The sequence below is a fragment of the Diplotaxodon limnothrissa genome, linkage group LG6 (genome assembly GCF_057381915.1).
Source record: "Diplotaxodon limnothrissa isolate DT_005_m linkage group LG6, D_limnothrissa_male_GT1.1, whole genome shotgun sequence".
Taxonomy (NCBI): domain Eukaryota; kingdom Metazoa; phylum Chordata; class Actinopteri; order Cichliformes; family Cichlidae; genus Diplotaxodon; species Diplotaxodon limnothrissa.
The window spans coordinates 34,521,423-34,545,310 of record NC_140601.1 but is presented as its reverse complement, the minus strand read 5'-3'; the positions used below and the strand labels follow the sequence as shown (position 1 = coordinate 34,545,310).

The following is a 23,888-nucleotide window of genomic DNA, read 5'->3' as shown; positions in this document are numbered from 1 at the left end:
GTTGGATCAGAGGTTCAAATGTTAGCTCTAAGTATAGAGATGTGCACAGCTGTCGTGTCACGCTTTCCACGCTGCCTGTTGTTAAAGCACACAGTAGTAGTGTCTCGTGTCTCTTTAAAAGCGGGTTGCGTAGATCCTTCATGAATGAAGCCACGTGATCCAAACATCATTTGACGTCTGGCGCCTCCGACCATAGACTAAAACAAGCGGGGAAGGAGTGGATATATCTGGAGACCTGCGAGAGAAGGCGTGAGCGGAAAAACATTTCTCCAACTGTCTGTCTTCTCCACACCGGGTCGACGAACCGTCGGCGGACGTCAACCTTTCGAAGCTGCGGGTGGGCGAAAGGCGCCGGTTTGACTTCTGGTGAGTCAGCTTTGTCGAAATCAAAACTGAAATGTCTTCAGAAAGTGCTGAATGTAGAGGTGTTTTGCTGAGTGTGCACGGCCGCCGTCGCTGCCGCTCAGTGCGGGCGCACTGCCGCCTGTCCCGGTGTGCGCTGCCGCCGCCGTCGCCGCCGCTGCTGCTGTTGTTTAAAGGGCATTAGTCTGGCAGTGCTGAATCATCATCATCATCATCATCATCATCGAGGTCTTTGGTACATGCGCTACTGAAACGCGGTCGGTCGCTCTAGCTGCCACGCACTACCGACCAACCGGTGATTTCATAATAAGACAGACAAAGGGGGCAGGATGAGTGTGGCTGTCAGGCTGAAAAAGAAGTGTCGGAATTAGATGACCGCGCGGAGACGCGGCGGTGCCCGGGGATTCCCTTGTTTTGTGCCTGTTAAATTTCTAAATGTATAGTGTTTACTTAAAGCACCGAAACCCCCCTCGGTAACGGCACATAACCTCAGCTTTTTCTCTGGCTGTGCCTCGCATTTGGAGCGGCGGCAGCGGCGCTCACACAGACCGGACATATCCAGCTGCTGGTTCAGATGTGATATGACCGTTAGTCAGCTGTTTGTTAGCTATGTTGGGATTTAGGGCTCTCATATATGAGCGTCTCGTTTGCTCTCTGGTTGTTTAGCTGTAGGTGGAAATATAAAAATATGTAAAAAAAAAAATTCTTTCTGTTTTTTTTTTTTTTTAAACAAGGCAAAACACGGCTGGCTGTCATGCTGGAGCGTCGATAGCTGTCAGACGCCCAGCGGCTAGCTACAGAGAGAGAGAGAGAGTATTGTGGCCGAACTGCCCGAGTGACTGTTTTGACATTTGCTTTGTGTCAGCCGCTTCACACAGACAGCCGCTCGCTTCGCGTATCACTCAGCAACAGTGAGTATTTTTTGGCGTTTTAAGGACTTGTACTACCGGGTTTACTCTCATAGAGTCTACTCGGTTTTCCGGCCGCGGTGCTGCTGCTGCTGGTTCACCGGCTTGAGCTCGCGGCAGAGATGCTGATTCATCACAACGTTCGTATTTCTCAACGTTTGCGCGAGCAGAGCGGAGGCACGAGGGAGCCATGGCAACATGGCACCGGCGGCAGGCGGGCGGGCGGACAAAGGTCTGGCGTAGAGGGAAGGAAGGAGGTCTGTTCACGGCGGTGAAATTAGACCTGGTCACGGAGTCGGGGTCAAGGATAGGTGTTTTTAAAATGGTCCTAAATGTGTACATTTTTGTAGTATTCAGCAAACACTAGTTAATTTATGTGCACTGGAGCACGATGTTTGTTATCTAGTGGCTTAACCCCATGATGTTTGAATCCCCCAAGCCTTTGTTTAGGGTTTTTTTCTGATTGCCTAGACTTCGGATGTTTTAAAGCCAAAGTAATTTTAATTAAAATCACATTCTGATAAATTAGGCCACGATACTGACGGCCAGAAGCCATGTGAAGTCAGTGACATTCACCGTTTACGAGCGAAGAGGGGCGAAATAACGGTTAGCGACGTGAAATGGGCGGGTCTACCGTCGAACTTTTCTCAACTTCAACGGTATTTAACGAAGAAGCCACCAATGAGAGCGGAACATGCGGCTGATTGACATTAGAGAGTTACCTAGGTAACCGGAGCTTGGGTCCACTGCATACCAGGGTCAGATACAAAACGAGCGAATGGAGGCGGCTTCAGACCTTATAGAGTTAACCCCTCAACCTTTAGTTCACTTTTTAATAAAATAAATAAATACAGTCTGATTTTGCCAGATTAAAAACAAGAACCTCCTGTGTAAATATCATTAAAAATACAGACACAAATGAAGGCTGAGGGGAAGGACTGATTCCCATGGCGGTTAATGAACCCACACTGAGACGTGTGCTAAAAAAGGAAGCTATAATGCTGTGCAACAGAATTTCCTCTGATTGATCTCTTGCGGATGGGCCATTATCTTCTGCCTATGAGCGCTGCAACTCTTAAACACTGAAGAGTAATAGGGAAGCTCTGTGGGCACAAGAAAAACAGAAACTTCACCCCCCTAATGACTCCATATCAGCAGCTTTAGTTGGAGTCAGCACTCTGCAGAGTGTATCAAAAGTATGTAGTAAGCAAGTTGGCAAGTACTGTAATAGAGGGTCATAATGATGAAACAGTTGTATCAGTATTGGAGAGAAGAGCACCACCACCAACCCTCCCTCTTCACTGTCTTTCTTTCTCACACACACACACACACACACACACACACACACACACACACACACACACACACACACACAGATTTTTCCCATTTCCTTTTCTCATTGCATGTACGCACGCACACACACAACCTAGGGGCTAAGCTTTTTATACTTGGTATCGGTATTTAATCAGTGCTTGAAGTGCATTTCTCTGTCAAGTACTTTCCCATCCTTCCCTGGTGTTCGCGGTAATTGAACGCTGACCAATGCTTATGTGTGCAACTTTGCTGATGGTGGCAGAGCGGCGAGGCGCGCAGAGCAAAAGGGGGGGATGAAGGAAGAGGGAGGAAGAATGAGAGATGGGATTTGTGGAGAGATTGAGAACAAGGACCTTTTTGTCTTCAAGGCATTCCCCTGAAAATGCTGAGGCGAAGCAAATGCGCTCTCGCTTGACAGATGGCGTTTTCACTTGTTACTTACCACAGCTAGTTTCTTTGCCTTGTCGTGCGTGTGTGTGAGTGTGTGTATATACATGTGAGAGGTTGCAAAGAAAGCAGGAGATATAAAACACCTACAAGAAGCTAAGATCTTCCTGCTGTAGGGCTGTGTGTGTGTCTGTGCGTATGCCAAGCACCAAGGTTAAAAGCTGTGTGTGAGTTCCTGCCTGCACTGTTGAGGCGTAGAAAGGAGATGTAACAAAGGGAAGTGATTTTACTATCAGTTGGCCATTACAACATTTGGTGCATGGTGGTTGATTGCGTTCTATCTCTTCTTGTCTGTCTTGAAGCCTCGACAAGGAAGGAAGTATATGTGTGTTCATATACACTGTTTGATGCCCTACGTGTACGGTGGTCAAGGTGTTGAAGCATCATGCAGAGCAGTGATAGTCATAGTAAACAAAGGGCCTCACATGGAACATCTGAATGAAAATATCACACACACATATTGCTGATGAATGTTAAAATCCATTAATTTGGGTAGATATAACAGATTGCCTGAATGTTTTAAATAATCCCAAAACAAGCCTGAGACAACTAGTTCACAACCCCCATGCTTTTATTTTGAAAGCCCAGTCACTACTAAGGTCATTCTGCAGTCCAGTTCAGAACAAGATCTAATGCAGCTGGGGACAGTAGCTCTTGTTCTACTCTGGAGATCCGCTGTTAGCTTGAGGGTCACTCATACTGAACCTGCAGCAGGTGGAGAACGGGTGCTGCTGTGCTCTAACTCACAGAGGCTGCAGAGCAGAACGAGGAGCACCAGCAGCAGTTGAAGTCAGGGTTCCCGTGTGCCTCCTTTCACGCAGTGTTTATTGATTTTTGGGTGGTTGTTTAGTTTTCTTTTAAGGTTGTAGGGAATCGAATTGAGGTGGCCGTTAGGCTCTGCTCATGTGTGATGTAGAGCCTCCTTTGGCTGTGTTTATAAGGAAGGATGATTTACTGAGCTACAACAGGAGTTGGGTATATTCAAGATGGTCAGCACAATCTATAGACAGAGGTTAAAGTGGAATTTGGCAGATGAAAAAGACTGCTTGAATTGCCCAGCACTATCAGCAACACATCGTATGTGGATCCAGTGAAAAAAATTCTAGAGAGACTCTGTGTATTTTCATATATATATTTATATATGTCCTTTAAATTTCCTTTCTGAGCATTTCTTAGCTTCGAAAAATAATCCCTCATCTTCACTGCCTGTCCTTTTTTTTTTTTTTTTTTCCATCTGTGAGAGTGATGTTATCAAACTTTTGTGGAACTGATATTTTTTCCTAACTGATCAAATGTTCTGAGGCTGTTGCCAACAGCATGCCTCGGTTTTGTTACTAATGCTTAGAACACATATTTTATTTATTGGCTTAGAACTGTAAATCTAGTTTTTCCCTCTAAAATACATCAGCACCTATTAATTTGGTCTTAAACTGAATGTGGACACATTGATGTCAGTACCAAAAGGTTATTTTAGATCCATACCCAGTAACTGTGAACAAAGTCTGAGGACATGATGTTTAATGATGTTTTTGTTCTAAAGTAAAGAATTTTATCTTAAGGTTTTTTTTCATGATTTTTGTATCCATTCTTGCTCTGAGATTGCATTGAAAAAAGAGACTGCACAAAGGCAGCGTTTATTGCAGGGCTACAGCTCTGGATTGCATTAGATTGCACAGGTGTTTCTGATATTGTGTCCACCTCCTCTGTATGTGTGTGTATGTGTGTCTGCGAGGAAGAACGCGGTGTTTGTGAACATAATTTCTAAGTAGTGTTTGCATGTTTATGGTCTTGTTTACTACTGGGAACCATTTCAGAAGTCTTGTTTTGCTTGCAGATTTCTAAAAGAGTGAGAGGGAAGTAAAATGCAATAAGTAAACACGGGAATAAAAGATTGAATTGCAGTGAGAGAGAGGAAGAGAGAAAAGGAAGCAGTGGGGCAGATCAATAGTTGAGTGTTTTTTCTCCACAGTAATGATGAAATATGGTGTAAGCAGATCTGGTGCATAATCATTGCTGTGCTCCACTGTTTTTTTTTTTTTTTTCTTCAGTTTTCTTTTTTGCTTCGATGTGAGTGCGCATCTTGTCCTTGTGTTATTCTGTCTCCGAGTCTGTGTGTGTGCGTTTAATGTACCCGCCCTCCACAAGTGCTTCGACTGCTTATTTCATAACCTCCCTGAGAACCAGAAAGTGTATGAAAATGAGACAAATCTCATTTCAGCATGTCAAAGGGATTTTTTTATTTTATTTTTTTTAAATGGAAAAAAGTTGAAGTTCAGTTTAAGTTGTTGATCTAGATTTCGGTCCTGAATCGATTGTGTCGTGCATTTCAGTGATCGGTGAAGTGATATTGTAGTCTTTGAGTAAAGTTATCAAGTTTTTCCTTTGTGGGCCTTTGGGCTTATTTTGGAGCTTTTAGAGATGCCGCCAGTTAAAAAAAATAACACTCACACATTCATTCCATACCTCACCAGTGATGCAGCCATGAGATATTGTGATTGGCTTGTAGCGGCGAAGATGCAAGGCCCTGGTAACAGAAGTATCTGCACCAGCGGTTGTCTACCAGTTGCATCATCTCTATGCCAACTTGCCGCATTTTTTAACTGCAGTGTGACGATCCCAGGATTGTGGTATGAATTTCTGAAGCTTTAAAACACACACAAACAGAGTGGATCAATGCCAAGGAGCAAAGAGAGGGAACAGAGATACGTGTGCGTTGAATGTGGCACCGGCTTTGCTATCACCTGTGGCATTAAATTATTTCCAAGCAACAATGGTCCTCCGGTGTCTCGACTGAGTTTTCATTTCCCCTCCTCATATTGAAGGCTGGCTTGCAAAGTAAACATCAGACCTATTCTCAAACAAAACAAGTGCATGTTTTAGATCTAATCACCTTCAGAGTGAGCAAATGTAGCTGATGAGGAATTAGCGTTTAGGGCCTGCTGAAGCTATGGAACCTTTGTTTCATTGTATTTTCTGCATCTTTTTTTCGTCTTATAGTCATGAAAAAAAGAAAAAAAATATTATATATATATAAAATATATATATATATATTTTGTTATTAATTCCTTCTCAATCTGTTTGACCTTTTTGTAGAAGCAGCTGACTGCACCTAATGATTATTTTCACCACCAAGTAATGTTACTGCAGTAATCTGTAATTTCTTGTCTGAGCTGTGGTAATGATTTTTCCACAGTCCAAGGTGACATCTTCAAATGCTTTGTTTGTTAGACAGTCCATAACAGATATTAAAGTTAGTTCCACTAATTGCCCTTTTGGAAATGGGCTTTTTGTCTGTGACTGTCAGATAAATACAAAATAAAAGAGTAGAAAAATCTACTTAAAACTCACTGTTTAGAGTAATCTGAAGTCTGAGCTTTTGGCTCACAGGCTCAAAGAGGCTGTTACTCAGTGCCTGTACAAATATTTTGTATTTATAATGTCATATATACACAAAGAAAAAGTATAATGGGTCCAGTTTTAGCCTGGGAAAAGCTGGAAGATCAGGCTTTTTAAATCAGGAAGTTGTTTCAGCACTATTCACTTCACAATTCTTGGCATTTAATCGTGTTTCTTTAAAGTAGTAGAATTGTTTATGGTTTTTACAAGTGAAGTTTTGTTAGTCATGTGTTGTTTTAAACTGCTGCGTTTAGCAGGAGGATAAATATCAGATTGAAGGGAAGCAGGCAGCACTGCTTCGGTAAAATGTCCACATACTCTGCCCCTCTGTGCGCATTTAAATATATCGTAATACCCATCATACCATCTTAAAGGAAAACCTTAAAATAGTCACGGAGAATGTCGCAGTGCAAAAGAGACCACTGCCCCCGAGTGCACCTCTGTAAACCACAAACATGTCTCCTCCTCCCTGTGGTAAAGGTTTTCTGATGATACTTTCCCATTAATGTGACTGATAATGATGAATGCCTCCCCACAGAGTCGCGCCGTGCTTACTTTGCTCTTGGACTCGAACTTTCTCTTTGTCTCGAGTTTGTATTGCTGACCTGGGATGCACGGCGTCTGGGTGAAATAAACTTATAGTGTCGTTTAACTTATCCCTGTCTCCCTCGCAGCTCTGTTTGTATGCACGCACGCACACACACACACACACACACACACACACACACACACACACACACACACACACACACACAGAGATGACTTAACCTGCGCTACATGCTTTCTCTCTTCAAAGAAAAAAAGCACTTATGAAAAAAAGGCGCCAGAGCTCAATTGCCTGACAGTGCAGGTTTTTTTTTGCTTGTGTTGGGAAATTTGTCATCACACTCCGACTTACTACCTGGAATGGGAAAAACGTGTCGACGCCAGGACTTTTTCTCGCCTTTAATAACGCACTTGTCTCACAAACACAGACACACACGCACGCTGCCCCTTTTTAACTCTCAGTAAACTGTGAAAGTGATTCCATATATGTTTATGAGGGGCTAGAACATCAATGTCAAAGTGATTTTAATTACTAATAATGACTTAATTTGTATAACACTTTTTAATACACACAGTGCTTTAAAAAGAGAAATGCGTAAAAAGTGTGCATATGCCAACAAACAGTACATACAAACACACATTCACTGGCAGGGTCCACATCCTCAATTAGATTTGAAAACATGTTTTGTAAGAGAATTGCAGGTTCAATAAGAATAGTTGTTTAGGCTGTGTTTTGAAGAGGACCTCAGTGGAAACTCAAGCTCCCAGGTGAGGCAGATCCACGTGTGCTAAGGAGGGGTATGTGAGATGAGAAAGTGGATGAGGGTGGGGCACGAACTACTCCTGGCATTCAGAAAATGATCTTGAATTCAAGAATGGTTACATACAGGCAATGGTGTGAACCACAGCAGAAACGTAAGGGCAAAATTTAAACTAACCTATGGAAATTAGTTGTGTTAACAACTCTGCCTCCAGCACCAGCTTAAAAAAACCAGAGAGCTGAAGGAAACGTACATTTTTTTTTGAACGCCAGCAGTTGTGACGTTACTTTCGATGTACGGTGTCATACGCTCATGTCACAATGCTTCTTTTTTTTTTTTTTTTTTTTTTTTCAAAAGTTGGAGTAACTACAATTTTTTTCTGACTCTGGTGGGCTGAGTTGAACCATTTTGCAGACCGGTTATGGCCCCCAGGCCACATGTTTGACACCCTTGGTCTAGACTCCTCTTCTCCATGACTTTTCCTGTGTTTTCTCCATCTCCTCATTCTGTCTGTGTTATCATGCTTATTTCACGCTCTGCATAACCTCCAGTTAATAGCTTCCTTTCCTAAAACACACACGCGCACACACACTCTCAAACACACATAGCCCATACTAGTGACTTCTCTCCTTGTCACTCCTCAGCTCCTCAGACCCAAGGTCCTGTATCGCTGCTCCTCCCTTTTCTCTACACACAGGTTGCCATTATCTCTGATCTGATTCCTAATTCTCAATCAGACTCCACACAGAGCTCATCGTTAATTATTTACCGACTCCCTCACCATCTTCGGCCCACACGGGATCAATGAGAGCTACTCGCTCTGTTTTTTAACAAACCCAAGGTGGACTGCTGCCAGGAGCTGAGTTTTGTAGCTGTCTGAGGTTTCAATTCACTCTCCCTACGTTTTGCTTCCTTTATGTCTTTCTGTCATGTCCTCTCTACGACCTACTGTGCGCGTCTACTGCTTCACTCAGCTGCCATCCTTTGTGTTTCCCCCCCGCTATTGCTTAGAGAAATGCCTGAAGGAGAAGACACAGTTAAAGCAGTTGTTATTGTCGGATTATTCAATAAACGCAGCAATGCCACTGCATCACAAATGACTTGTGACTCTTACAATCTATTCTTGATCATTGGCTATATATGCTCACTTGTTTATGTGCGCAAACACCCACTTGTCGCAGCCCCCGGGTCATTTTTGGAGCGCCTAATCTGGCCATTTATTTTCCACTGTGTGTGTCTGCAGCAGGCCACCGGCTCTTAAATAGCAAGTCTCTTTCTAAGAAATTCCTCTCTGTGTGGCAGTAGAGGCCGGGGCAAAAGGTTCTCGCAAACAAGATTAATTAGAGCTCTGTCTGAAGCCAGCCGCACAAAGAGAGTTCATCATCCTGTTTGTCTGCGAGAGAAAGCAGTCTATGTCTCATCATGCTGTGTCCTTTGTTCTTTTTAATCTATCTTTATTAGCCCCATGATCACATCCTGCTGCACTATTACCCTGGTTTTCATCCTGGGTGCAAGACAGAATGATAAAAAATAAAAGTCAATGGCAAAACTAAAATTAGGAAGCTTGATTACCAGCAAGTAAGAAGATCTTACGTGTAATGTCATGGCATAAAAGAAAATCATTGCAAATGCATTGAGGTGATTTAAAGGTGACTACTGGGAGGCTGACCTCCTCAGGCAGGTTGTTCCAGTGCAGAGGGGTCCTGATGCCAAAAGCACAGTCACCTTTAAGCAGTGATTATATTCTGCTGCAGCGTGGGCAGCTGGAGACACTACGGTTGACTTGTAACTCATTTCATAGTTCTTTGAAGCCAACTACACATGCATAGTTGGTGCAATGTCAAGTCAAATCTCTGCAGACGAGTCTGCATAGTCATGCAAATCGGACAGACATGTGGAAGTACACTAAAAACCTTATCCTGACAAAATACACATCGCCTGGACCCTAATAGCCTAATGAATGTGAAAATTGTAAAACGCCTGTTCATGTGGTTAAGCGACCCTAGCCCCCTTGAAAAGGTAGGCCTGAGACAGCGCATGACTATCTCAATAAAAATCTCTTTAACTTACTAACAAATACTTTGACACTATGAAACTGTTTCCGCAATGAATCCACAAAATGCATAAAATTATTAAAAAATTATGAAGCTCTGCAAGACTGATGTCGGAAATGTGTGTCGAAGGAGAGCAAAAACGTGCCTCTTCCCAGTAGATCATGCAGTCATGAGTAAAGCCAGGAAAGTTGGACCCAGTAATCTAATAGTTCACATCGAATGTGAAGTGAAGTTTTGCCTAGCATCACGGCAGCAACCTGGTTGAGCTTTGGTCATACGCGGATCGTTCTCTAAATGTTATAACTGTGCGCTGTCACCAGGGGGCGCTGTCAAAAACGACCTGCCTGTAAGTTATTCTCGTTCTTTATTGTGATGTTGTTGGTTATTCAGCTTAGCTCCTTCTATTTAACAGAGAGAAGTTAAAAGAAACAAAGAACTTCTCTGTAGTGAAGTGAAACTGAGTGTTAAAAACAACAGTATTTTCTATGCTTCTATCTTTGTTTTGAACTCTGCTGCCACTTCCTTTTCTGTTCAAGTAAACTTTTCAACCAGTCCACAGTCTACCTTTGCATAGCATCATTGCCGTCAGATGTGCTGTTGAATACGTAGGTTGCTTGCATGCTTATAATACTTCACTATGCATAGCCAATGGAAACACAGTGTTATGAATACAGTCAACTGGAAAAATGATAAATATTTGCCTCTAGCAGGCAACCGGATAAGGAGGAATCAAGGCTCATACAGGGATCAACGTGTCTCTTATGCAGATTGGGGAACAAAAGAAAAAGGCCTGAATGAAGGAGGATATGTCAGGTTACTTTTCTCCCAATCAAGAATGTTTAATTTCATTTTGCTGTAATCAATAAAAAGGGTAGTATAAAATTATTCTTGAACCCACAAGGACATCCAGAGGGCGGTTAACTTCTATCATCGCCACTTTTGTTGTGGAAATTTTTTTGTTGAGAAAGACGGTCAGCCGACAGATAGTTGTCGCTGAAATGTTTGCCCGGGGAGTTGCAATATGAGCCTTGGGGAAAATAAATGCTTGAATTTATTTTATTTTTTTTCCCCAAGTCTGAGTGTGGATGTATTGGTTTTATTATTAATAGCTCTTATTTGCAAGACTATCCCCCTGTCCCTTCTGTGGGATTTGATTTGTCAACAGGAAGAGATGTGAAGTCTTTTCTTTATTTTGTGTGTTAAAGAAGGTTGAGGGGAGAGGGAGGTGGTCAGCAGTGGTTTCATTGCATTGGATCAGCTTCAGAACTTTTCTAATTGGAGGTTTTAGTTGTGGTCGTTGCTGAGTTCAGGGTTTTTGGGGGGGCTTTATCCCCCTACTCGTCCTCCTCCTCTCTCTCCCCCACTCTCTGTACTCCACAGCTAAGCTCTTACAAATGTGTTGAGGATGCATTTTCACCGAAATGCTTTCCCACCCCCCCTTCCTCCTCTGTCCTTCTCCTCCTCCTGCTCCTCCCTATTCGCTTGCTTCTCTTTTTCTTCTCTTCTTTCTCCCTTGTCATTTGCACCCCCCCCCCCCCCCCCCCCCCCGTCTCCTCACACCCTGTCCTCTCTCCATACTCAGCATTTTTCTCGGCTGTGGGTGTGATGTCTCTGTGTAACGCTAATCAGCTCTGGAGACGTCAGCATTCTTTCAGTCCTCCTTCACCACCAGCGCCCCTCTCCTCTTCCTCCTCCTCTTCTTTTCTGTCTTCACCTTGCTATCTTTTTTCTCCCTCCTGACTTTCTCATCTTTTTTTTTTTTTTGCCTTCCAACCATATTCTACTCATCTTCACCACTTCTCAGCTCTTCTGCCATCCCTGTCCTCACATCCCGTCCTCCGTGTTTGTGTGTGTTGTCTCTCTGCTGTAACCGTAAGCAGCTCTGCTCTTGAGTCGTCAGCGTTCTTTCAGTTGCTCCATAAAAATACAGCCTGCCACAGCAAAAAAAAAAAAAAAAAAGCTCTGTTGTAGCAACAGTGGCTGTGGCATTGACCACACCGCAGCGATCACCTAACAAGCATGATGGGAAGGACACCTCTGGCCCTTTGTGTTTGTGTGTCCACCCAAGATGAATGGCGATGCCTTTGCTCAGCAGATGATCCTCAACCTGGGTGACTTACAGATGCCCCAAAAAGACACAGTTTGTTGCAGTTTTATCCTCTGGTCTTAGTCAGTTTTTTGAAATTTGTTGTTGTTGTCTAACCATGATGGATTAGGACATACAGGTTTTTGTTTTGTGTTGCTTCTGTAAAGGTGACACAAGGTAACGCAGACTCTGATTTACCTGTTTGCAGATAAATTATGCTTATGTATGCAGTCACCCTCAAAGAGCCAATTAATTAATGCTGAGCGCTGCACCCAAAATTTTTATCACTGTTTTTTTCTAGTGGTTTTGCAGTTTTACACACTTTTTTCCCAGGTGTAAACAGAATGTTAAAACAAACAAACAAACAAACAAAAAAAAAACATTAAAAAAAGTAAAGTGATGAAGTTCTGGGGGTTTATACTGTGTCTTTTGACACTGCTTGTAATTCCTCAGTGTTTGGTTACGGTTTATAAATCTGATTACATTCGGTGGTGTTGTGATAGAGCAGAATGATTCAAGAATAGACCTGGCACCTTTTTGGAAATTAATTGGCATTTATAAAGTGGAAAACTGATTTATAAATGTCTATGAGCCACAAATTTATAGCCAACACAGGATCACCAGTTAACCTAACTGCTTTGAATTGTGGGAGGATGCCAGTACACTCCACACAGAAACACTCCAGCTGCCCTAAAGATTCAAACAAGGAACCTTCTTACTGTGACTTGATGGTGCTAACCACTGCACCACCATGCCAACCTTTTATGTTGCGTATATAAACATCTAAAGTGCCTTTTAAAGTGCTTTTAATTACGACGTTAAATGTGGTATCAAACCTCTGCAGTATGCGAGTACGACATTGTTTAAAACACTTGTGTACTCGCAGTCAACCATTTTGCATGTGTGTTTTATTGTGCCCCGCTGGCATAGCAGCAGGGTAGTGTGTGTGTGTGTGTGTGTGTGTGTGTGTGTGTGTGTGTTTGGCAGCATGCTTTTTGTTTCTATGTAGATGGAGGATGGGGGGGTTTGGGCACAAGGGAAATAAACCAGTGCCTGTCAGGGAAACAGCCCCCTTTATGCCCCCTCTGTTTGCATCAACCCAACCCCCAGCAGCTAACCTCAGTCTTCATGTCTTTGATTCATCTTTTGTGCGAGCGTGCACCTCAGCTGTGGGAGGCTGCATCCTAAAAAAACAGAAGAGTGCAGCGGCACATTCAGCTCTCAAGAAGAAGCTCTTTAATAAAAGATTGTGTTTAACTGACTGATCGTAACTCATTAAGAAGAACCTTAAGTGCTGAAGTCAAATGCTTTAAATGAAGCTGTGCCATTTCTCCATCGGATTAAGCCGCGCAATAACATGCGAGGCTTAGTTTTTTGTTGTTGTTGTTTTTCACTCTTCACCACTTCCTTGAGTTTTAAACTGTTTTTTTGTTTTTTTTTAACTTGCTGTGCATTTGACATGTTTTTTTGTGTGTGTGTGCATGCATAATTATTTGTATGTTTTTCTTTGATCTGCAGCTATTTATATCTGTAGGATTTGTGGCAGTGCATGCACAAACACTGAAGCCCCCTCACAAACAGACAGGCAGGCAGTGATGCGTTGTGAGGGAGGCTCACTAACACATTTGGTGTCTTTTGATAGAAAAAATGGAAAGAGTCGTGTTGCCCGGTATCATTTAAATGTCATCACACCTAAGAAAGGTGTGATAACGCCTTTGTAGAAATTAGTCCAGTGAGAAAAGTTTCCACCTGACCCCCTCAGAATAGCTTTATTATAATGAAATGATGCAAACCACCATACTGTGAAACTGTTACGTTTGAGTTACAGGCCCTCAGAGTGCATAGGGGTGGATCTAAAGCTGTTTTGTTTTCCAGCATATTTGAGCCCTCATAACTAAGAGTACATGAAATAACCACATAAGACAGGACTGAAAAACACATTTAAGCGTTGTTGAAAACTGCAACCAAATCCATTTTATAACCACTCCAAATGATTCTAGTCTAAATGAAAACATTTTTTTCTATAACTTTAAGCATCAATAGCAGGGGATATATCATAGACCCTGGATCTTTGATCTGTTTTCTGATAATTCACTGGAGAAAACTTCTTCAAAAAGTACATCTTAGGGTAAACTTTCAACTTATAACACCATATGATGGGATAGGTGGCTGGTCAAAATATGAAAGGTCTCCTTTGTTACAAGGCTAATCTTTTATCTTGGATTCTTTCTGAGTCATCCAGGGTACCAGTTCTTGTTTCTGTTATTCTACGTTGTCTTCTTCTTTCGGCTGCTCTCCTACATCATAGACCTAAAATTCCAACTTCTACAACAACGACTTCTGAGGTAAATGAAAGGCAGCATTCATCTGTGATATACAGTGGGGCAAAAAAGTATTTAGTCAGCCACCGATTGTGCAAGTTCCCCCACCTAAAATGATGACAGAGGTCAGTAACTTGCACCAGAGGTACACTTCAACTGTGAGAGACAGAATGTGAAAAAAAAATCCATGAACCCACATGGTAGGATTTGTAAAGAATTTATTCGTAAATCAGGGTGGAAAATAAGTATTTGGTCAATAACAAAAATACAACTCAATACTTTGTAACATAACCTTTGTTGGCAATAACAGAGGTCAAACGTTTACTATAGGTCTTTACCAGGTTTGCACACACAGTAGCTGGTATTTTGGCCCATTCCTCCATGCAGATCATCTCGAGAGCAGTGATGTTTTGGGGCTGTCGCCGAGCAACAGGGACTTTCAACTCCCGCCACAGATTTTCTATGGGGTTGAGGTCTGGAGACTGGCTAGGCCACTCCAGGACTTTCAAATGCTTCTTACGGAGCCACTCCTTTGTTGCCCGGGCGGTGTGTTTTGGATCATTGTCATGTTGGAAGACCCAGCCTCGTTTCATCTTCAAAGTTCTCACTGATGGAAGGAGGTTTTGGCTCAAAATCTCACGATACATGGCCCCATTCATTCTGTCCTTAACACGGATCAGTCGACCTGTCCCCTTGGCAGAAAAACAGCCCCATAGCATGATGTTTCCACCCCCATGCTTCACAGTAGGTATGGTGTTCTTGGGATGCAACTCAGTATTCTTCTTCCTCCAAACACGACGAGTTGAGTTTATACCAAAAAGTTCTACTTTGGTTTCATCTGACCACATGACATTCTCCCAATCCTCTGCTGTATCATCCATGTGCTCTCTGGCAAACTTCAGACGGGCCTGGACATGCACTGGCTTCAGCAGCGGAACACGTCTGGCACTGCGGGATTTGATTCCCTGCCGTTGTAGTGTGTTACTGATGGTGACCTTTGTTACTTTGGTCCCAGCTCTCTGCAGGTCATGCACCAGGTCCCCCCGTGTGGTTCTGGGATCTTTGCTCACCGTTCTCATGATCATTTTGACCCCACGGGATGAGATCTTGCGTGGAGCCCCAGATCGAGGGAGATTATCAGTGGTCTTGTATGTCTTCCATTTTCTGATGATTGCTCCCACAGTTGATTTTTTCACACCAAGCTGCTTGCCTATTGTAGATTCACTCTTCCCAGTCTGGTGCAGGTCTACAATACTTTTCCTGGTGTCCTTCGAAAGCTCTTTGGTCTTGGCCATGGCGGAGTTTGGAGTCTGACTGTTTGAGGCTGTGGACAGGTGTCTTTTATACAGATGATGAGTTCAAACAGGTGCCATTCATACAGGTAACGAGTGGGGGACAGAAAAGCTTCTTACAGAAGACGTTACAGGTCTGTGAGAGCCAGAGATTTTCCTTGTTTGAGGTGACCAAATACTTATTTTCCACCCTAATTTACGAATAAATTCTTTACAAATCCTACCATGTGAATTCATGGATTTTTTTTTTTTCACATTCTGTCTCTCACAGTTGAAGTGTACCTCTGGTGCAAATTACTGACCTCTGTCATCATTTTAAGTGGGGGAACTTGCACAATCGGTGGCTGACTAAATACTTTTTTGCCCCACTGTATTCCGTGACAATAATGCTCAACGTTAATAAAGAAACCTTTCTGGATTGTGACACTTTGAGGTTTGTTTGATTTTTTTTTTGTGTGTGTGTGTGTGTGTGTGTGTGCGTGTGTGTGTGTGTGATTTGGGGGCTTTAAGACTGATGTAAATTTTTACATCGTCCATTGCTTTGTAAGGTCCCCTTGTGAGGCTTTAATCTGAGAATTATTGCCATTGCTGTCTCTGTTTTTAAAATGGATATGATGACTTCGGGCTTGATTTGACTCTGAATCTGAGGGATGCTGCATGCTCATTGGCTAATGACTCGTGATTGACAACCATATCTTGTATTGTCCTCCCCTTAAAGGGAAGAAGGGAAGAACAAAAAGTCAAGAGAGGAGAGCAGAAATTTGTGTTGCAGGAGAGAAGGGAGGGAGTGAGATCCGGAATCTGCTGCGTCGTCATGACTGGTCTCATGATGATCGCTCAGCACCAGCTACAATAGCCGCCCTTTATGAACACACACAAACACACAGGTCACCAAACAAAGATTCTCATTGAGAGCTTGCGGAGATGCTCATCATGGAGCCGTGCGCTCTAAGGGCTGATCTCATCCTTTGCGTTTCCACGCTCGGTCTTTGTTGACTTCTGATTCACACATTTGTATCTCCATTCTTTTTTGTCTCGTTTCCACTTTGGTGCAAAGGCATCAATGATTTCATTTTTATCCCCAGTAGGTGTAGGTCTATATCTGTTTTCTGCTCATCTTTGGTACGGAGAATGTGTGTGTGCGTGCGTGTGTGTGTGTGTGTGCGTGTGTGTTTGTGTGGACGTTCTAACAGTTGGTTTTCCCCTGGAGTCCTTCCCACAGTTTTTACCACTTCCTCTTCACTCACACTCATTTCATTCCTATTGGCAGAAAGCCAGCCAATAAGAGCGCAACAACACAAAGGTAGTGGGCAATGTCAGTGTAACCACAAGGAAACAGGAAGTCAGGAAAATTCTAAGAAAAGTTTCTGTCACTTTCACTCATACAATCTCACCCCGATACAACAGTGGAACATGCTCCCACAACATAGTAGATATAGATTTACCATGTCTCCACTCCTCTTGGTAGGTATTGGTTTGCAATTTTTTTTTAATTGACTGTTAGAAGAGAGGGTGTCCTTAAACACAGTTTATTTTAATGTTTTTTTTCTGTGATGTTTCTCTGCTTATGTTTTGTGCTCTCCTGCATCTCCACAGGTTCATTCAGAAGAGCAAGGCTCTTGTGGCATGACGACGACTAACAAAGGAAATAAAGCCTTGAAGGTAAGCAGGTGCATGTTTCAATTTTATTTTAGTTATACAGGGTAAGCTGTTGGGTAAGTTAAAAACCCTACAATATTCTAGAGAAATGAAACAATCAGATGGTCCACTAACAGCAGGAACTTTGGGAAGAGAAAACTTTTAACGGGAGACCTCTAGCAGAACCAGGCCCAGAAAGGAGTAGACATCTGCCCTTAAAGGTCGGAGAATGAGCGGAAAGAGAAGAGAAAAAAGAAAAGGACACAGAGCCCATAACAACATACGGGAAAAACACAAAGTAGTAGATTAAAGATAATGATATGCAGCAGTGGCATATAAATGCATGGCAGTGGGAAGAAGTGCTCAGGTCACGGGAAGTCCCCAGCAGCCTGAACCTATGACGGCATAACTAAGGGATGCTGATACACCAGTAAATACTCATTTCATATTTATTCACAATGCCATTTATATTGTAAGGGAAAAACCCCAAGATATTAGAGAGACAATCCCATATGAGGTGGTGATGGCAGAGAGGAAGAACGACTTTTAACAGGAAGTTGACTGTGGCAGAACAAAGCTCAAGGAGGGGCCGTTATCTGCTGAGATTGGGTGAGGGGAAGCAGAGAAAAAAGGAAAGCATCAAAATCAATACCCCTATGCCTAATGGACAATTTTGTCTTCTTATGCTTCTCCTTTAGTGATTACCTACCCCAAACTCAGTACAGTTTGAGGTCAAAGATCAAATGAGAAAAGAAAACTTTCTCAGAGGACCGCAGAATTTAAAAAATGCCCATCTGAAGCCAAAATGATGCTAGAAGGAAGGCACACCTCTGGGCTTTTTGAAATGCCTCTGGGCAGTCATTTTAAAGGATTATGTAAATGAACTTGAATTTAAATAAGCAGATGGGAAGGTGAGGAGGGAAAAGAAGAGACAAAAAGAGAGCGCAGAGATATCACAGACAAGGAGAACAAAACACAAACTACAGAGTAGAGAAGAAAAACATCATTCACATGTTGTAGCGGGATAAACACACGAGGCATGAAAAACATGCTCAATGCTGGGAAGTCCCCCCAGCAGCCTGACTCTCACGGCATAACTAAGGGATGGTTCAGGATCACCTGATCCAGTCCTGGGATCTGGGAGCTGGTTACATGGGAGAGGGACCTCCTATACTACTTCTAAAAACTCTTCTTTGAATTTATCCAAAATAAAATGACTAAAACCATTAAACACAACCTGTGACAAAATAATTAAACATCTAAATGTAATTGAATAAGGAGCTTGAAAAGAAACACACACGTGTGGTATTCATATCTGGTGGGGACATCGAATTGACATAATGCTTTCCCTAGCCTCTCACCCTAACCCTAACCATCAAAAATGAGTCCCTAACCCTTACTAATCCTTACTAGCTCTCACTAAAAAACATTTTGAGTCTCAAAAATGCCTTCAAACTTATGGGGACCAGGATTCTGGTCCCCATAAGGGCTGCTGGTATAGTGAACTTCTCATTTTTGGTCCCCACAAAGATAGGAATACATAGTCTCTCTCACACACACACACGAAGTTCTCTGCTGCTTGTCCAGGACGTGGTGCAGAGGGTGATCTGGGTCCATTTATGTCTGTTGCCATTCACCACAGTCATCTGCTGACCTTTGCATCAGCTGATGGAGGAATCCAAACTGTGATGATTAAATCAAAGTTTAACTCTGAATTCATGCAGTAATGAAGGGGTTTTTGTTTTTTTGTTTATTAAATCTTTCCAGTGCTACATGTACTCATTTGTGTTTTTGTACTAGAAATATTTTCCCGTTTTAAAGCATGACAAAGTCTACATTTGCAGGCTTGAGGGTTTGGTGGTGGAGGGAATGACTTCGCCTCTTAACTGAGGCCTGAGTCATCATATGTGGTAACCCTAACCCAGTAGTTTGGAGAAAGCAAAACAGTGCATGGTAGGATGATTATTTTCTTTGTTCCCTGATTGTCAACACTTAGGATAACAATTTAATAAAAAACTCCAAGGGCCAGAGTTTGTTGGGGTTAAGCTTGGGTTCTTCAGGATTTAGAAATCGGTAAACCACAAACCACTGTTTGAAATGTGGATGGTTAAATCATGTCACAGATTTAACACGTGAATTATTTTCAATATGTTGTTAACCAAGCCACCTTTAATGGTAATTAAGTTTAGAGAAAGGTCATGGTTTGGCTTAAAGCACAACAGCTGCCACTTCTTCTAAATCTCGGTTTTCTGGGTTGGCAGGGTGACACGTGGCCACTGGAGAGTCTGATACAGGTCTGAATGTTCAGGCCACATAAACATTTCCTGGCAGTAACAGATAATATGAGGTCTTAAAGGTGTCAGGCGGGGCTTTTTACAGTCAACTCATTGCTGCTTTCTCTCTCTCACTTCTCTCTTTTTCCTGTGTCCTGCAGGTGAAGCGTGAGCCGGGCGAGAATGGCACCAGCCTCACAGACGAGGAGCTGGTGACCATGTCGGTGCGGGAGTTGAACCAGCACCTCCGAGGGCTCACCAAAGAAGAGATCCTGCAACTGAAACAGCGGCGGCGCACCCTGAAGAATCGTGGCTACGCCGCCAGCTGCCGGGTGAAGCGTGTCACCCAGAAGGAGGAGTTGGAGAAGCAGAAGGCTCAGCTGCAGCAGGAGGTGGACAAACTGGCCAATGAGAATGCTTCGATGCGCGTTGAGCTGGACGCTCTGAGGTCTAAGTACGAGGCGTTACAGACCTTCGCCAGGACTGTGGCACGAAGCCCCACTGTCGGGGTCGGGGTCAGGGCTGGAGGGGGAGGGGGAGGGGTGGCGTCATCGGTCATCGGTCCGCTCATCCCAGGGAAGGTGGCGACGGCGACGAGCGTGATTACAATAGTGAAGTCAAAAACAGACGCACGGTCTTGAGGGAAGGGAAGGGAGATGAAGGTGCATCAGGATGGAGCTTAGCTGCATCTGAGTCAATCTTCCCCTCTGCCGGACTCCTCCTCCATCTGCACTGACAGACAAACAGCCGGGCGGCCTCGCTTGCATCGTCACGGCACGCTCCTGTCACGTTATCACTTCTGATCAGTGCAGATGAAGGAAAGGATGGAAGCGGAGGAGAACTCTTGTACCAATGCAGGACAAATACACAGGGTTCCTATGGGCACTGAAGACCCGGAAATCCCAAATAATATGAAAACTGTCTTATTCCTGATCAAGAAAATAATCTGACATTTGTAAATACTCAAAATGAGAAAATTCCAACAGTTTTTATTTGGTTTTCGGTGCTCAGTGCTGGTGAATCTCTTTTTAAGTACATAATAACCATGTCACGAATTTGCACACAGATTTGAAGAGGTGCCTGATCGAAATAAAATGTATAAAATTGAAATTTGGTACATCATCAAACAATCCTAAACACACATGAGAATCAGAGCATTTATTCTTGATTAGTTCTATGGAAATCATTGAATTTAATGTGACCTGCTGATTTGAGTGGCTGCAGAGAGGCCCCATCTTGTTCCACCTAGCCAAGAACTTTTTTCAGAAAAGTACTATAGAAGATATATATATTATACAATGGTGGTAACTGTATTTCTACTGTTTTGTACTGTGTTGTCATTCACATGAGGTCCAAGGTGTATTCTCTGTGTGTGAATTGTTATATATCAGGAATTCTGTGAAATTCTGTGGCGCGTGTTCGTTTTGGTATTGCTATATTTGGGTAGCTGTATTTTTACTTTGTTTTTCTTCTGGTCTTTTTACTTTCAAGTCACACTCTCGCGTTCTCTTACCTACTCTTTTCTCTGTCCTTCGATTTTTCAACTCCAACTGGCTTCCATTATTACATGCAGTACTTCCTGAATTTTATGAAAGGAGGAGGGGAAAAGGAGGCAATTAATATTTACCAAAACATATTATAGGAAAAGGAGATGACGTTATTTAATTCGCTGACCTTATTTTAGTGTGGGAATTTTCAGGGAAATGGTCATATGAAGATAAAAGCCTCTTTGAGTTTTGCTTCAAAGTTGATTATTCAAGACATTTGGAAGGGCAAGTGCCTTTTCCTCCTAGTGATATGCATAGAGAAGAAGTCAAAAGGATAACTGATGAACAAATAATATGATAACTTGTGGAAGGATGGTGGAGATTCAGTGTAGATGTGTTGCGTATGCTTGTGCTTTATAGCATAAACTGACCAATCAGGAGTCAGCTAGTGACAGCATTGAACTCTTCCCGTACACTGTTATTTAAGCTGTGTAATAGCACGTAAGGACGATGATGATTATTAACAGTTATGTACCTTGGCAAGTCATTTGTTTAAAGTGGACCTATTCTGCTCGTTTGCATCTCTATATTTTTATTCTTGGACTCTAGAGAAGCTTTGCATAAGTCTCAGTGCAAAATGATCCCTATTTATTCAACACTAGTCTTTGATGCAGCCCTTCAGGTCATTTCTGTGTCTGACATGAGCTGCTTTAGCTCTTCACCCTTTTAAGGCAACCTTCTGGTAAGCAGAAGGATTGACAATGAGTTGAGAACATTCAAAACATGGTTTCATAGAGTGGCTTTGCATGATTCAGAGTTGAAATAATGCTTGTTTATCTGATACTGGTCCTTTTATGCAGCCCTTCAGTTCAGTTATAGCTCCATTCCCTTTTCATTTAGGCTGTATTCTGATTGGCTGCTAATCCTAAATAGAAGATCTTTGTCTGTACTCACAGTCCAAACTATGTCCCTGAAATTACCAGGGGAATCTGCTCTCACTGACATCATACTGGGCCAGAAGTAGAAAAACAGTCTAAAGCTGAGCCTTCTCGTCTGTGCGTTTCACTCACAGGTTGTTTTTTTTTCTATTTGTTATTTGTCCATGATAATGTATACATATGTAGAAAGAAAGGAAAAGCACAATAGGTCCTCTTTAAGTGAAAAGAAAAAGGGAGATTAGCAACAAAAAAAAAAAAGAGCCTGAATTTTATTCTTGCTTTTTTTTTTTCTTTTCTTTTTTTTGGTCTTGTTTTGGTTTTTTTTTGCATAAAATACATTTGTCTGTTATAAACAAAGTCTGCTGTAGGTTACAACACCTGCAGGAAAACCTTTGCCTCATATCAGAGCAATTTGGGTTGCACTTTTCTTTTCTTGTTTTTACCCGCAAAACTTACAACTGCAAACTGCAACTGTGATTTCTGACAGTGCAGTCAGCGGGCATGGGTGACAAACATTTCTCTGAATTTCACATATTTCACGCGGGCTTTACCATAAAAAGTAGTCTTACGTGGTGTTCTATACTTAAAGAATCTTTGTCTATGTATGGTGGAGTCTGGATTTTTATAAAGACAATTATCTTTGCATCGTTTGTAATGACATGTATAAAAAAACAAAACAAAAAAAAGGTATAACAAAATCTGTTTGATATACAGTATCTCTCTATTTTGCAATTGTACCAAAAGTGGCTTAACTACTGAATAGCTTTGTTTTTTCTCTAGCTACTAGGCACGTGTGTGTAGCCGTGAACTAGTGTGTGGTGTGCTGTGTAGGTATGTGACGAGGTAATATAACGTTCCCTATTTCATGGATATGACTTTGATACGTGTTTGATTTCAGGCTGAAGCGGGTGATGACACAGTGAGTAACTGCACTCTTTCTCAAATCGTAGTCTTTGTCCTCCCCGGCCCTCATCGTTCAGCTCCAGCCCTGCAGACGTGTTAGATCATTTGCTAAACTGCACTTTGGCAGAGTTCACGTTTGTGACGTATTTCTGAGCAGGCCTCCATGTCTTTATTTTTGGTCTGTGCAGCCTGTTGCAGATAAAGTGACCAACGAGATGAGGAAGTTTTATGGTTAACCTCACACACTGCGTTGTGTTGTGTATTCAGGTCATCAGGCAAAGTAGCAAATATGTGAAACTCTGCTGAAGGCCTTTGTGGCTACATCACACCCACTCCTTCAATAACTTATTTTTATAGTGTGTGATTAAAAAAAATGTTGTTTTTGTTTTTTTGCTTCTGTATTTTACACGGTTATGTGTATTTAACATCGTTCCAGTTGTATTTGTTTTTTGTTTGTTTTTTTAACTGTTCTTGAAGTGTCAGGGAAGTGAAATAACAATTGTTATATGGTGTTTTATGAAGTGAAAAAAAAAACTATTCTGCTATTTAATGGTTTGTCTGTCAAAGAGTGAGGTTTACCTTTGAGTACAATTGCCTCAAATATTTTTTAACCTGATTTTAAAGCTGAAAGAGAAGCAATTTACACAGATGAAAACATACATGCAGCCTTTTACCTGAACCGCTACTTCTCCACTGTGAAGAAAAATGGGTTAGCTCGCCTACTGCTGTGCAGTTACTATGATAAGTAAGGAGTGTCTTCATCTGTACAGAAATAGAAGTCAAACTGGTGAACAGTGAAAAAGGCGCAGGAGGATAAATGGGTTTGTGATTGAAAATATTTTTTCTCCGTAGTCTTTGAACGGATAAACGTTCACACGTTCAGTCAGGCGTGAAACCAGAGAGCTTCAGATGTCAAATGAAAATCACTTATCACACCTAATGGTATTGAGCAACAAGCAAATTTCAGTATCTCATACAGTGTATTAACGTGTTTTCTCCATATTAAAGAAAACGCCCTGTTTTGTACGTCCTGAATGCCGTTATCTGAGTTTTAAAAATGTATTCTGTCCCTCTCCATCAGTCTGCTGCTTCCTACCTGTCTCACTGATGTTTTTCACTGGCCAGCTGTGCGTGCATGCGTGTGTGTGTTTCTGTCTAGCT

The 23,888-nt window shown here is 42.3% G+C and overlaps 1 protein-coding gene across 2 annotated transcripts; it reads left to right on the top strand.

The window, feature by feature from the left end:
- The first annotated feature begins 215 nt into the window (after window positions 1–215).
- Window positions 216–21,978, top strand: mafgb (MAF bZIP transcription factor Gb). Of its 2 annotated transcripts, none has more exons than XM_085356280.1 (3): window positions 216–366; window positions 17,085–17,150; window positions 19,561–21,978. In XM_085356280.1, the coding sequence occupies exons 2-3, from the start codon at window positions 17,115–17,117 to the stop codon at window positions 20,038–20,040; spliced, it is 516 nt and encodes a 171-aa protein (XP_085212406.1). In that variant the 5' UTR covers window positions 216–366; window positions 17,085–17,114; the 3' UTR covers window positions 20,041–21,978. The 2 variants fall into 2 exon arrangements, with proteins under 2 accessions (XP_085212406.1, XP_085212405.1); XM_085356279.1 differs by lacking the exon at window positions 216–366 and adding an exon at window positions 16,620–16,952.
- The last annotated feature ends 1,910 nt before the right edge of the window (window positions 21,979–23,888 follow it).